The sequence below is a fragment of the Neurospora crassa genome, linkage group VI (assembly GCF_000182925.2).
Source record: "Neurospora crassa OR74A linkage group VI, whole genome shotgun sequence".
Taxonomy (NCBI): Eukaryota; Fungi; Ascomycota; class Sordariomycetes; order Sordariales; family Sordariaceae; genus Neurospora; species Neurospora crassa.
The window spans coordinates 539,629-553,866 of record NC_026506.1 but is presented as its reverse complement, the minus strand read 5'-3'; the positions used below and the strand labels follow the sequence as shown (position 1 = coordinate 553,866).

Sequence of the window (14,238 nt, the reverse complement as noted above, 5' to 3'; positions counted from 1 at the left end):
GGAGGGAGTTGGGGCTTGATAGATGTTGAATGCTTTCTTGGTCATGTAGCTTTGGTTCTTTGCAAGGGAGGGAGCAGAAAGTAGAGTGCTGAATGTCTGTTGCCTCGCCATTTGGCTATGCACGATGAATGGCAATGATGGTTCCCGTCCACGAAGGCATGACTTGAAAAGAAAACACCACTCGCTCTCCACTCATAACTGGCCATCCAGAACTCAAAAAGGTATAACTCATTCCTCTCCCCTGAACCGCTAAACTTGGTAAAACAACTGAGGATAATGCTGCGAAGTGTTTCGCTTTCCTGCTCGATCTACTCCTCCGTACTATTACTATCGTCCCTCGCTGTCGCTAAAAATATTTCCTAGACAGGCAAATGGCTATCCAGTAAGCAAGTAGCAACTCAATTCGTATCCATGTCGTATTATCATCACTTCATCCCCGCCATGCTATCCACGTCCACCCAGCCTACGACCACTTGGGCTCGTCACTCTCCACCTTAGGGGTCGAGACAGCATTCCGGTCAGCAAACGGATCGTTCTCGTCCTCATCCACCTCACTATCCTCGTCATCAGACGGTTCCACCCTTCTTGTAGGCGGCTTCAACATTGAGGGTTTCGAAGCCGCAGACGGTCGGGGAGGTGGCGCAGGACGAGGAGGCATTGGTGGTGGGCTCGCAGGGGTGTTGGTGATGCTGAGCCCAGCCATGCCCGCAACGGGGGCGCGGGGACTGCCGGGTACGCTACCACCGGATTCTTTGGCTTTGGCAGCTTTTTCAGTTGCCACTGGAAATTGTTAGCAGGGGAGGGAGAACAACAAAAAGGAGAGGGGAACATACTCCGATAAAGATGTGCTTGCTCAGCCAGATCATCATCCGAGTCGCTGTCCGCGTCAATAGAGCGGTCCAGCTGCTCAAAAGTCATGAGCGCTTGGACGAGTTCATCGTTGGCATGTAGAAGGCCTCCTAGCCATTGTTCAGATTCGACGTGTTGAATCTGCGTCTGTTAGCAGACCGTTCGGCTATGGTCAAGAGACACTGTCACGTACATATCTCAAGATGTTCCTTCTAAGCATTTTGCACTTTTCGAAACGCTCCACTGCAGTTGAGTTCTCCGAAATGCGCTCCTTCTCTCGATTGATGGATTGCAAAGTGTTCATCAGGTTCGTGGAGGCAATGGACGCCTCGGCGATAGTCCTGGTCATCTGATCCTTTTCGGCTTCGAGGTTAAATGGCTTGTGCTTCTTGGATTTGCTGCTGCTCTTCTTTGACTTGTCCTTGCCGGATCGACTGAAGGAGTGAGAATGGCCACTGGAACTGGACACTGTCGGCCTATGCGATGATGAGGAAGATGGGTGTGTGGTTGATGTGTTGGCCTGGGCAGTTGAGGTGCTTGCTGATGGCTGGCGTTCTTCCTCCTCGTCTTCGCCAAAAGGGTTCTCGGTCTCCTTAAGTACCTTGGACTTTTCTTGGGTAACGACTTGCTTGCGACGGGGAAGTTCCTGGAGTGGTGTGAGCGTGACAGGTAGACGTCAAAGTGTAGACTGTAAGGGAGCTTACTCTGTAGAGGTTCGCGACGCGCTCCATGCCGTGAGTGCGGTTGTAGACAGTCCAGTTGCGAAACAATTCGGAGCACTTCTTCTTCACCAAGGGGTCCGACAGCTCGGCGGTGCCACAGAAGCGCAAGCGCTCAAGAAGGGGTTCATCCGCAAAGGAGCGCTGGAAGCGGGGATTCCCATTTTGAATCAGGGCATCGAGGATGGTCAAGGCTCGGAGCTGGCGGTGCAGGTTTCCATATTTGAGTTTCTTGCGAATGGCACGGGCAGCCTCGGTTGGGCCCGAAGCCTGGAGGTTGATAGCTTCGATAAGCTCGGGGATGCCGCTGAGATCGTCTTCGGCGAATGTCTCACTCGTCAAACGTTCGATGTCGACCGTAACAGCCGTGTAGGGCTTCTGTTCTGGGCTGTTAGCGAATGTACGAGACGCAGCTATTGAGGGAACCTTTGGTCGTTTACCGAGGAAGAGAACATTGTATCGTGGAGTAGCGCTAAGCTGATTGCCGTGGTTGCTTCGTCGTAGAAGATAGCAAAGAATAAAGCTCGGGGATAGAAGTCGAGAAAGCTGTGCAGTGGTGGTGGATGGTATGGTTGAAGAAAGGGAGCCAAGCCAAACAGTCGCGTCGACTTTGGGTAAGTTGTTCAGTTATCGTCAGATGGCCGCAGTCGCAGTCGCAGTCGCAGTCGCAATCGCAGTCGGTCGCTAACAATGGCCTGACCAGGAAAAGTCCCTAGTACGACTTATTGATGGAAAGTGTCGGTGGAAGCTCTTCGTTGTCGTTAAGAAGAAGCGCAATCTGTCGAGGAAAGCGCGTCAAGGTAAACGGCAGCAAGCAGCAGTCGTGCCTGCGCAGCAGTGATGTGATGCTGTGTATGCTCTGACTGAAGCTTTGACGAGGGGCGGCTGATGGCGGGCGCAGGAGCGAACAATGGCGGGGTATCGATACGAGGGAGCTTGAATTTCGTGTGACGCCGTGAAACCGGATTCCGTCGCGCCCAGTGTTTCTTTCGACAACCCTTCAAACAAATGAGTAAAATCAAAATCACCGCATCGTCACCAACAGAACATTGCTCTTTCGTGAGCAACCTCACCCAATGCGCCTTCAATAAAGGAGCGAAAAAGAGGGAGCCATGCTTCCTTGACAATGCCCCGGTCGCCGGTCCTTGGCGTTTAGCTTTCAGGCCTCAAGCTCCCTACAAATCTCGGCTCCGGTGCCGAATGGTGGGGCTTCGGTTCGCTACGAAGCGGGGCCAGATTACTTGGCGCCGTCACCCTCCCTGCCTGGCTCACTCCCGTCCGGCTGCCCGCCCGCCCACCAGCTGCCCTCAAGGGCCCGCTGAAGACGTCCAGAATAGGAAAGTACGACTTATACATAGAGGTATACAAGTACATCCATCATCATCATCAGGCGGGCATCAACGCCTCGACGACTCGCACTTGCCAGCTTTCAAGGACAGTGAGAAAATTTCAAACATTTCCACTTCGTTGTCCAGTCTTCGCAAGTCCTCCGTCTTCGACTCTCGTCCGGCCTCTCCTACCATCATGTCCTTTTCAGTCCAGTCGTGTCAACACCAGAGGCAGTTTCCGGTTCCCACCACCCGGTCTCAATTTCCAAAGGCCAATCGGATCCCAATGGCTTCGACCTCGACAATACCGTGACGCGCCTATACTTCCATCAGTATCGTTAGTCTTGATTTTTTGTACCCAATCGGACATTGTCCCTCCAAGACCAGTCAGTCACAGACACAGATGACCCGAGTGTGGTCCTGAATATGATGGACCCTTCCAGTGCGGCAACTTCCGCTGCTCCGTAAGCCCGTTCTCCCGCTTCATGTTTTGGCCTGCAATGCTAACTTGTTCTTATTATCAGTTGTGATGTGTCCTCCTTCTCAACTACCACAACCCTTCCGGCCAATGATGCCGCACCGGTCAACAACGGCGTGGACGGGCCTGGAGCACTTCCATCGGAGCTTTACCATCCGGCTACTTCAGCTTCCCTGAAACGCCGAAACACTGATGGGGACTGCCCAAAGGGCAAGAGAAGGGGATATGTATTCCCATCTTTCGAAACCTTCTCAGAGTATCATGGTTACGATTACGACGACAATGTCGCGGTTGGATATTCGTCATGGGAAGAAGGCGATACCCAAGAGCATATGCTTGTGGACACGATGACCTCCGACCAGGATGGCTACTATTCGCCCCCATACTCCAAATCCGAGCTCTTAGAGCTTTGTGCCAATAACCCACGGGCTGGCAGAGAAGACTGTGAAGAAACGGATGCTTCCTTTTTTAGCAGAGCCATGATCTTTGACTCGCTCACAGGTGGCAATCCGACAACCTACGCAGGCGAACAGGACATCTTCACATACCACAGTGTTCCTACGTGTGATTCTCTCCTGGCTAGAGAGCATGAGGTTCCGTCCGGTGACAGCAATCCAGCGACTGCTGACGAGTACTCGGTCGCATCGTCAGACGAAGAAGCGATGGCGGAGCTGTTGGATTCCTTGCCGGACCCATTCGCACAGATTCCGCCATCCAGTGTCATCAAAGCTGTGGAGGGGAGCTCTACGCCTGAAATATTTGACCCAAGTCTACGGAGATCAACGCCACGTAGCAATCCTCAGAGCTGTTCAGTTCCCGTGGAAAACGATCAAAATGCCGACACCGAAAACTTGCTTGATGAGGACATTGACTGGGATGACGTTTTCCAACATCTGCCCGCTGCTTCCCAGGAGAATAATACGTCTCAATTCGTGAAGCTTACCAATGAGGCCAACCAGCCGCTGGAGAATGCGATTGAATGGATGCAGTCCCGCTCAATTAGCCCACCCAAACACCAGCCATTTACCAGGCCACCTTTCCGCAGCCCATTGCGTAACAAGTCGCCGGTTGAGGGTTTATCAAACACGAACGTTCTAAGAACATGCTTCCGTCTGGGTTCGGTGTTCAGAGAAGTAACTCAATGCTTCCGAGAAGAACAAGAAGTGACCTTTGAACTTTTCGCCAGGGTTTCCTATTCCTCGAGAGAGAAGGGTTCACGGGTTCAACACTTCCAGCTCATTGATCTCTTCGAGGACCAGCCTCCACATTTATCGGGTGTTCTGACTAGGTGGAAGAACGACAGTCTAGTGGAAAAGGAGGCTTCCAGGTTCCTCGACGTACCAAACAACAAGATGTGCCGTTGCATGTGTCGACCACGAAAGGCCAAAAAGCCCGAGATCGGTTGGGACCTCGAAGTGTTGCGTATCAGAGTCACTGATTGGCACGAGATCGAAAGTGTCAGGAGTGTTGTCTGCTACGAGTAACCTGGATTGATATCTCTGGGACTACGAAATATCGTTGGAACGCCAGGGTCCAATGCGCCACCATTGTAAATTTGTGGTACTATCTTGACGGGACTGCTATATATGTTTCTGTGGTTTGTGTACTGATATCAGCCATGATCGTGTTAGGTAGTGAGTAATCACTGTGAAATGACAGACCGACATTGTGCAACGTGAGGCTAACATCACTCTTCCAGATACGAAGAGCCATACTGATACGTCTCATTCCCAGGTCTGCGCTATTCTAGCCTCCAATCTCTCCTTGAGCGTGATCGTCCTTGTAGTCCATTCCTTCGATCTGTTCTTAGTCAAACTCGTCTGAAGGGTGCGCTTGAGTCGTACCAACTGCTGACCGCCCCATATCGGCCTTGATGTCTCCCATGGACGGCTGTTTGCTAGGGTGAGGATGAAGCAAACAAACAAATACACGGCTACTCATTCATCCTTTTCTTCTTGCAGTCGAGGAAGAGACTCTTAGCCGAGACTCGCCAGACTTTGCTCTGGAACTATAGGTAAGTTCCATACCCTTCTTAGCAAGCTCTTGCCGAACTTACGCATCTGCTCACTATTGAAGTATTCATCCGAGAGATCGCAGCGACGCTTATGTTGTCCGATGTCCATATCTCTCTCCTGCCATCCAGTATCACGTTACAGAGGAATCTCCGAGTTTCCAAAGAGTAGGCTTATCTTTCGTCTGTTCTCCTTACGCTGACAGACGTTCGTGCTGTTCATCGCCCGGGCTATTTTTCCATGGCAGTTGAGGGATAAATAAACGGCTCCTAGCCCTGCAACTCGGGATCCTTCTCTCCTCTCCCTCATCCTCTCACAGTAACCAGTCAACCATCTCTCACATTACCTCCTTTCATCGTTCAGATCCTCCCGCTCAAATTCGCTTCCAAAGTTAAGCATCACGATCGGAGCCCTCTGTAAATTTCCGCTCTCACAACTATCGGTCCAATTTCTTTCATGGATGTCCCTATCAAAGAAGAGGCGCCCTCGGCAGCCGAAGCAAATTCCCGTGACATCGTCACCACACCTCCCGGCAAATATCTTCCCTTTGCCTGGGACAGCTGTTCCAAGGACCCGCTACGGTCTCGTATATCTATCAAGCAACAAGCTGTCGAGGATGCCTTTCACCATGCAAAGTTCATTTGTCACTCCATTGTATCAGCATTGAAAGACGAGAAACCAGAGGCATTCAAGGAGCTGTTTGATCAAGAGATAGTTGGTTGGGTGGACGAGATTTGTAAGTCCAATCCTTTCGTTTGGAAATTGCGAAGACTGACATGTAGCAACAGGTCAACTCGAAGAAGCGCACATGAAATTTGAAGTGTTGGTGGGCGTTGCAGGCGTTACAGGTGCTGGCAAGAGCACAGTTCTGAACATGCTTCTAGGCATTCCGGAGCTCTTACCTTCCAGCAACTCGGAAGCTTCGACATCTTCAGCTTGTCGAGTCTCCTGGAACCACAACGATGACCCTGAGCACGAGTTCACTGCCGTAGTGGCCTTCCGCGAGCAAGAGGATGTCAGACGAGAGCTCGAAATGATATACGAAGCGCTTGCTGAGTGTCACAGGATAAAGGAAACTTCCGCAGATGATGAAGAAGAGTTGTTCCAGCAAGAAGCGGAAAACGAGAAGACCATTGAAGAGGGACTGCAGAAGATTCTGGCTGTTTGGGGCAAGGAAAGAGAAGAAGTGGAAGAACTTTCAGCAGAAGACCTTCTCGCATCCAATGAGGATGTCCTGTCCGTTCTCGGTACCAGCAAGCACTTTCATGCGGCCGACAAGGAAAAGTTTTCCGAGGAGATCAAGCCATACCTTGATTCATCAGCAACGACTGAGGGCTACCAAACATGGCCTTTGGTTAAGGAAGCCAGAATTTTCGTCAAAGCTGATATCCTCAGACACGGAATTGCATTGGTCGATCTTCCAGGACTGTCTGATGCCGTCGAGAGTCGTGCCCAGGTTGCTGAACGTTACAACCAGCAGATTGACACAACTATTATCGTGACACCATCAGTTCGGGCAATTAACGAGAAAACAGGTTTTCAACTGATGAGCAAGTATCAGGCCCTTAGAATGAAGCTCGACGGCAAGCTTCAGAAGAACAGATCTTGCATTGTGGCTTCGCAGATGGACAATATCGACTGTGATACATTCAGCGGAAACTCTGCAGAAGCGAAAAACAAGGCAAGCCTGAAGGAGGACCTGGAGAGTATCAAGTCACTGTCAAAAAGAATTGGGCATCTTGATCAGCGCATCAAAGACACCCGGAAGAAGCTCGTTGAATACAGGAACAGGAAGCAGAAAGCAATCATTGATCGAGATGCATTGAAGCCCACTGGGGTAGGTGCGAGAAAGATACAGCAGGGTATGGTATCAGTCCATTCCTTTCTCACACGATTTTGGTGCTAACACCAGACACAGACAAGAGGTACCAGGAGAAAATGAAGACGGCAAGAAACAGGGTGAACAACACGACGAGACTGGTTCGTACCGAAGAAACTACTTTGAGTGGTCACCAACAAGAGCGGTACAATGCGGCTTTGTCTTTGCGCGCATGCAAGGGCCGGGCTAAATGGACATGCATGTCCATGAGGCACAGTCAAATTGAGAAACGGCTCACGGAAAACCTTGAAAGACAGTGGAAGGAGATGGAGGGAACTAGCCAGCAGCTTAGTTCAAGCGAACGCCTTACCGACATCTTTTCTGTCTCGGCTACCGCATACCGAGACCTCCTCAAGGGAAGAAAGGTGACCGGGTTTCCCACCGAATCGTACACCGGCATACCTCAGCTTAGTCAATGGCTATGCGACTCCGTGATGGAGAAGAGGGAAGTTCATCTGGACAGTCTCCTCAACGCACTTCGCCGCCTCGCGCATGGCATCCAAAGATGGTCAAATGTCAACCCAGAGGGTATGGACGTCAGCTTTTCTCGCGAAATGATAGAGACCGTGTTCTCCCGCAGTCATGATAGGTGTTCCCAGGTAGGCTCTTATACATTCACCCCAAGCTCCTATGTCTTATGAGACTGACGCTTGAAAATGACAGAAACTAGAAGCAGAACTTCACTTGTGGTCAGAAAAGATCAAGTCATTCGACCCGTTCACTCAAATCCATCAAACCCAAGAGATATGTAAGAGAGAAGCGGGAAGAGTTGCCACTAGATGGGCAGCCAGATACCCGAACGACATGACTTCCTCGGTCTTTATGGCCTGGACTACCTTCAACGCGATTCTCAAACGAGGCGGAGGTCCTTACAAGTTTAGGAGTAAGATCGGGGACAGCCAAGAATACAACTTTCCCGAGGCTTTGTATGTGTACGAAATTGCCGTGTTATGAAATGGTCCATGCTAACAAGTGTCTTCCACAGAGTCGTACCCATCCTTGAAAAAGTAGTCCTGAAGACTTGGCACAGCGTGTTCCAGGTCAAGATTCCAGCGGCTGAGAAGCGTATCATGCCTCGAGTTGATGTAATCTGGGATCAGTACGTGGAGGAGCTCGTATGTCAAATCCAAGAAACTGCACCCCAACTTATTCCTCACGTCTTGGAATGCATACCAATCGTGCGCGGCGTCAAAGACGAGATATGTGACAAGGTTCACGAAACACTCACAAAGCTTTCGAAATGCTCTGCTGAGATTCACCCTGAGTTCCGAACCGCAATGGAAGAAAAGCTCAAGCCTATGTTCGACAAATGTCTAGAAATCAGAGGTAGGCCAAAATTGAGACCTCGAAATGTTTCCAATTCAAAAAAAAGTCGACTAACGAAAATTACTATTACAGGCAAGGGACATTACCAAGCTCGCCGCAAGTATTTGCAAGACAACGTCAAGGCCCAGAACACGAGAATGTTCAGCGAGGGGTTCAAAAAGATGAAAAGACGATATGAAATCCATCTGGCCAAGGTTCCCCTGGAATTCTCGGCAATCGCCCAGTTCGCCGTGACAAAGGTCCGGGACCAAATCGGCCTCTTGCTTACCAACATTGAGACGGTCAACGAGAAACAGCAAAAGCTGTCAGACCACACCACCATGTTTCGGGAGAAAGTCGGACAGACCGCGATGCAATGGGTGGCCGAGTGGAGGGTTCCGAGGTACGAGGCCTCTTCGACACGCCCCCATAGTCTCTTGCTGCCCAGAAAGTATGTCGAGCCTGAACCGGAGGAGCTGGATGAGGAGGGAAACGCAGCGGAGAGCAGAGAGAAAGCGGAGGATGATGACGATTTTGCGATGGAGGATTCTGAGTGATCGGATGAGAAATTCCGGAGGAACTATGGGTGAGGTCTTTGGAGGAACATCGCTGATTGCAGTCCGGGTTGGGCTGGAGTTTTTTTGTCCAAGGGCGACGTTCAGGAACTCTTTCCATTTTTTTCTTTTCTTTTTCACTTTGTTCTTGGTGCCATCTTGCACTTGCTCTGATGATGGGTATGTCTGGGGGAGTTATACGTTTGCAGGTTGGAGGAAAATTCACATCTGAGTCTGCCACTGGAGTCATGACGACGACGACACCAACAACCATTCTGGCGAGTTTTTTCTCACATTTTCTTTTTTCCTACAAGTTTTGCGAGGATATCATTGGGAGGTTAGGCTTCGATGCTTGCCGCCTATAAGGCTATGCTACACTGGTAAAGCCAATGATATAGAGAGAAAGGTTCCAGTTTATAGCTCTTCCGTATCTGGACATGAGTTGTAATCTGTTGGATGCCTTCGTTCTCGGGGAGAATATCGAGCAGGTGATGATCACCTCGAATGAAGTGAAGCAGTAATCATATAGAATACTCACTGATAGAATCAAAAATTATGCGTTGCCATTTAACATGGAAGTGTCTTTGTGAGATACAAGAACTTTTCTTCTTTTGAGACCAACATTGACAAAAGGAAACATGCCGTGCTAAAAAGCCTGGTCGGGCTTCCCAAGGAAGTTCTCGCCAGGTGATGTTCAGGGGAAAGCGAATGCGAGGGTAGATCTATACCATGTTGACAAAATTCACTGAAGATTGGAACCATCAACACGAGGAATATTCTCCGCTCATCGACAACCATCCCGAGGTTGTTTTGATTTGTGTTGCACACAAGATCCAGATAAGGTTGACCGTTGAGGTGCAGCACATGGACGGCAGTTGATGTTTAGGTGGTGATCCACTAATAGCGCGCCAATAGCACAAGGTAAGTGCCCCCTGGTGACACCCTGTTCCACTACTGTAGAGTACGTCATACAGGGCATCCCCACCCGCTAGACTGCCCAGATCGGGACTGGGTCCGCTATCAGCTTCCATTCGTTCGTTTGTGCCTGGGCCGTGATGTTTTTTTTTTTTTTGGTTCTCTGTAACCTTCCTCTTTCAACCTACACGGAGGTTGGTCCAACGCCCCCCTCTTTGGCGGCGGTGATGATACCCCTCATTCGAAGTCTCGGTTGATCAACTCGTTGCTTTCACCTCGGCTCATCGTCCTCCTCCTCGCCCTCCTCCTCGCGTGCCTTATCGCAACCGAAGCTGCGGACGGAATATCTCAACGGCCAGACGCAGTGCCACCCACCCCTCTTCCTCGATACAGATCGTGATCCGAAATATACAACCTGCGAATGTTGTACTCGATATGCTCCGAACAGCCCTCGTGATGCCTGAGTTGCTTTCGACGTGACAGCACAGAATCTAATCTCGTCAAATCTTCCACCAGAAGGCGAGTTCTACCAACCATGTTGGCCGGTCAAGATACACAGCGGTGATTGGCTTCTGAGCATGAACCACATATCGGAATGACATCTGCCTCGGAGCATGGATGGCGTTCTACCACTTTGAATGTTGAAGTAAACGGCATCACGTTGCAGCTCGCCAAAAGCCCTGTATGTACGTTACGGTGGACAAGGGAAAACTTGGCAGAATGCCTGATCTAGATCGAGGATGGTACCCTGCTGGAGTCTCTAATGTTGGGCAAGGACTGCAAGGACCCTCAGATGGACACTGCGAACACAGAAAAAGCATGGCAAGAGGTTACAGAACGCCTATTCGCAAGTGGAAATGGAAAACACCCGACCCACCATCATGAACAACAAGCGTGGGAGATCCTCCGATTGGGTTGGGTTACCGCCTTGCCCTTGATCTTGGCAGTATCGTTGCTGTGAAGTCAAGTGGGACTCCAACCCACGCTTCGATCTTCCACCGTACAGATCCGTGCGGGGAGCGTAGATGGTCGTGTGTCTGTCCAGGGAGGATGAGATGGGTATAGACACGAAGCCTCTCCCTAGCAAAGGGGATGTTTGGTTCTCCTGGGCGACGTTGTCCCAAGTTCTTTTCTTCTTCAAGGGTATGTAGAAACATGCTCTTCTGAGACATCCTTCTCAGATCCAGACCTCCACTAACACATCCCAGATACAGGCAGCCAGCATCGCAAGATGCCGTACTATCGACAAGACCGCGGCGGCGGCATGGCGCCTCCCAGACGTCTCATCACCATCGCCGTCTCCGTGGTTTCCTTCTTCATCCTGACTGCTCTCGCCATCGCCCAGTTCGGCCCCTCCTCCGAGTTGCACGCTCGGAAGCTTGCTCAGCGCATCGAACATGCCCAGCGCGCAAACCCCCAATCCATACCGCGGGACACTCCTCTCGGTGACAAGTATCTGATCGGTGTCGGGAAGGCCGACGTCACCGGCCCGGTTGTCGAGGTCGGCTTGGGCGGGTATGCGGACACCAGCCAGGTCGGAAGCGGTTTGCGCCAACGGTTATACTCGCGCACCTTCATCATTGGCGAGACCAAGAACCCCAAGAATCGCGTAGTGTATATTGTGCTTGACACTCAGAGTGGAGACACGGCTGTCCGCAATGGTGTTCTGGATGCGCTGAAAGGGATGGGAGACGAGTACTCAGTCTATGGCCAGTCCAACATTGCCCTTACGGGGACGCACTCGCATTCCGGACCGGGTGCGTGGTTTAACTACTTGTTGCCGCAGATCACGTCGCTGGGGTTCAGCAAGCAGAGCTATCAGGCGATCGTGGATGGTGCTGTGCTGTCGATCAAAAGGGCGCATGAGTCTCTTCAGGAGGTATGAACAACCACATCATACTTGCTGGAACAGGACTAACTTGAATAGGGCTACCTTGACATCGGCACTACCGACATCAATGACGGAAACAATAACCGCAGTCCCTCCGCATACCTCGCCAACCCCGAGTCCGAGCGAGCCAAGTACCCCTTCAACACCGACAAGACCTTGACCCTCCTCCGGTTCCGGAGAGCTTCCGACCTGAAGAGCGTCGGTGTTCTTACCTGGTACCCCGTTCACGGCACGTCCGTTTTTCAGAACAACACGCTCGTGAACGCCGACAACAAGGGCGTTGCCGCATACCTATTTGAGCAATCCGTCAAGGGCGACAGTCGTGCTGCTGATGGTTTCGTTGCTGGCTTTTCCAACGCGAATGTGGGCGATACCACGCCGAATACGCTGGGTGCCTACTGCGATGATGGTACCGGTGCTGCATGCGATTTTGAAAGCAGCACTTGTGCCGATGGCAAGGTGCAGGCTTGTCATGGAAGGGGGCCGCTTTTCCAGAAGCTGGATAAGGGCGTAAGCAGTTGCTATGAGATTGGGAGGAAGCAGTATGCTGGTGCTAAGAATGTTTGGGTAAGTGGTCTTTTGCGTTGGTGTGAAGAGCAGCTGCTTACGGATGTTAGACTTCTCTTGATTCAAGCTCGACGCCGGTTGTTGGCTCTACCGTGAGGTCATTCCACTACTTCCATGACATGCGGTACTACAAGTTCAACCTCGACAATGGCACCGAGGTCCAGACCTGCCCTGCTGCTCTTGGTCACTCCTTCGCTGCTGGCACCTCGGATGGTCCTGGCGCCTTTGACTTCACCCAGGGCGACTCTGGTGCTCCTAACAACCCGTTCTGGTCCGTCGTGGGCGGTCTTTTACGAGTTCCATCCGCTGAGCAGGCAGCCTGCCAAAAGCCCAAGCCCATTCTCCTCGACGTCGGCGAGATGGACAACCCTTATGTCTGGACCCCCAACATTGTCGACATCCAATCCTTCCGTGTCGGCCAATTCTTCATGATCATCTCCCCTTCCGAAGCCACCACCATGTCCGGCCGTCGCTGGCGTGACGCCGTCAAAGCCGCCGCCAAGCAACAAAAGCTCACCGGTAGCACCGAGCCCGTTGTTGTCCTAGGTGGTCCCGCCAACACCTACGCCCACTACGTCGCCACCCCCGAGGAGTACGCTGTCCAGCGCTACGAAGGCGCTAGCACGCTCTTTGGGCAATACGAACTGCCGGCGTACATCAACCTCACTCTTTCTGCTCTCCCTTACCTCTCCCCCAGCTCTACCAGCTCGCCACCCCCAGGCCCTAGCCCGCCTGACAACAGAGATGACTCCCTATCTTTCATCACAGGAGTCGTCTACGATGGCGCTCCCTCCTCCAAACCATTCGGGACGTGCATCACGCAACCATCATCTTCGTACACACGCGGCAGCGTAGTCACAGCCGTCTTCCAAGGCGCCAACCCGCGCAATAACCTGCGACTGGAAGGCACCTACGCCGCGGTCGAGAAGCTGGGAGCAGATGGAAAGACGTGGACACAGGTACGGAGTGATGAGGATTGGAATATGACGTACGAATGGAAGAGAACGAATGGATTGTTGGGACATAGTGAAGTGACGATCAGATGGGAGACCAGGACGGAAAGTAATGGGGAGCGAGATGATCCGACGGGGACATATAGGATTAGGTATTACGGGGATGCGAAGGCTGCTATTACTGGGAAGATTACGGAGTTTCAAGGGGTTAGTAAGGAGTTTAAGTTGACTTAGGACAAGCCAATTTGAGACGGTGGCTTTTGGGGTAAGATGGGTGGTCATGAATGGCATGTGAATGAGAAATGATGATGATGGGATGATGATAGGATGAACGCATGGTTTTGTTATAGAAACCAGGTGCATACGACCGAGCCATGGAAAACGTTCGGAAAGTCCAGACCAAACCCAGTACTGGGGGAAAAAAGAAACCGAGATCCCGACGACATGCTAGCGACATCAATCCCCGGAGAAAGATGAACAGACTTTTGCAAAAAGTAACACTTCCGCGGTCCGCAGGTCTTACTTTAACAATCACCCCACGTTTCTTTCCCCTCCCCCTGATGCAGGCGACGAGTGCTTATCTTTCTTGGTACCTGACTTAGGTACATATGCTATGGTAGGTATCTCCGCGGAGCCTCAATTGATCACTTGGGTAAGGAATTGATCGCCTCTGATTGGTTAGATAAGGGTAGCTGCTATCAGTAGGTTACTTTACCAAGTATTAGGTACCTCTAGTGAATAACAATCTGCTTATCAAAGATCGCCTCTCTCCCTCGAGTACCCTACCT

The 14,238-nt window shown here is 51.3% G+C and overlaps 4 protein-coding genes across 4 annotated transcripts; 3 read left to right on the top strand and 1 right to left on the bottom strand.

Annotated features, from left to right (window-relative positions):
• Positions 1-107: 107 nt before the first annotated feature.
• On the bottom strand, positions 108-2,691 carry NCU04724 (VHS domain-containing protein). The gene is made up of 5 exons (XM_955266.3): positions 2,009-2,691; positions 1,554-1,946; positions 1,043-1,495; positions 834-990; positions 108-780 (listed from the first exon to the last, which is right to left on the bottom strand). Exons 1-5 carry the CDS (start codon positions 2,021-2,023, stop codon positions 464-466), a joined length of 1,335 nt encoding a protein of 444 aa, XP_960359.3. The 5' UTR covers positions 2,024-2,691; the 3' UTR covers positions 108-463.
• A 465-nt stretch (positions 2,692-3,156) lies between these two features.
• Positions 3,157-4,858, top strand: NCU04723 (hypothetical protein; the record flags this gene model as incomplete). The annotated part of the gene is made up of 2 exons (XM_955265.2): positions 3,157-3,360; positions 3,421-4,858. Exons 1-2 carry the CDS (start codon positions 3,323-3,325, stop codon positions 4,856-4,858), a joined length of 1,476 nt encoding a protein of 491 aa, XP_960358.2. The 5' UTR covers positions 3,157-3,322.
• A 984-nt stretch (positions 4,859-5,842) lies between these two features.
• Positions 5,843-9,692, top strand: NCU04722 (hypothetical protein; the record flags this gene model as incomplete). The annotated part of the gene is made up of 6 exons (XM_955264.2): positions 5,843-6,122; positions 6,175-7,248; positions 7,305-7,864; positions 7,929-8,191; positions 8,251-8,591; positions 8,664-9,692. 6 exons carry the CDS (start codon positions 5,843-5,845, stop codon positions 9,125-9,127), a joined length of 2,982 nt encoding a protein of 993 aa, XP_960357.2. The 3' UTR covers positions 9,128-9,692.
• Positions 9,693-10,222: 530 nt separating this feature from the next.
• Positions 10,223-13,846, top strand: NCU04721 (neutral ceramidase). The gene is made up of 4 exons (XM_955263.3): positions 10,223-11,182; positions 11,248-11,918; positions 11,967-12,497; positions 12,548-13,846. The coding sequence occupies exons 1-4, from the start codon at positions 11,065-11,067 to the stop codon at positions 13,682-13,684; spliced, it is 2,457 nt and encodes an 818-aa protein (XP_960356.3). The 5' UTR covers positions 10,223-11,064; the 3' UTR covers positions 13,685-13,846.
• The last annotated feature ends 392 nt before the right edge of the window (positions 13,847-14,238 follow it).

What these genes read in the sequence shown, in the direction of transcription:
- NCU04724 (XM_955266.3), bottom strand. An exon ending in GCGTCGCGAACCTCTACAGA is followed by an intron (nt 1,496 to 1,553) that starts GTAAGCTCCCTT and finishes ACACCACTCCAG; the next exon opens with GAACTTCCCCGTCGCAAGCA. An exon ending in GAAGGAACATCTTGAGATAT is followed by an intron (nt 991 to 1,042) that starts GTACGTGACAGT and finishes TAACAGACGCAG; the next exon opens with ATTCAACACGTCGAATCTGA.
- NCU04721 (XM_955263.3), top strand. Translation starts at nt 11,065, where the DNA reads ATGGTCGTGTGTCTGTCCAGGGAGGATGAGATGGGTATAGACACGAAG. An exon ending in CGCATGAGTCTCTTCAGGAG is followed by an intron (nt 11,919 to 11,966) that starts GTATGAACAACC and finishes TAACTTGAATAG; the next exon opens with GGCTACCTTGACATCGGCAC. An exon ending in CTGGTGCTAAGAATGTTTGG is followed by an intron (nt 12,498 to 12,547) that starts GTAAGTGGTCTT and finishes TACGGATGTTAG; the next exon opens with ACTTCTCTTGATTCAAGCTC.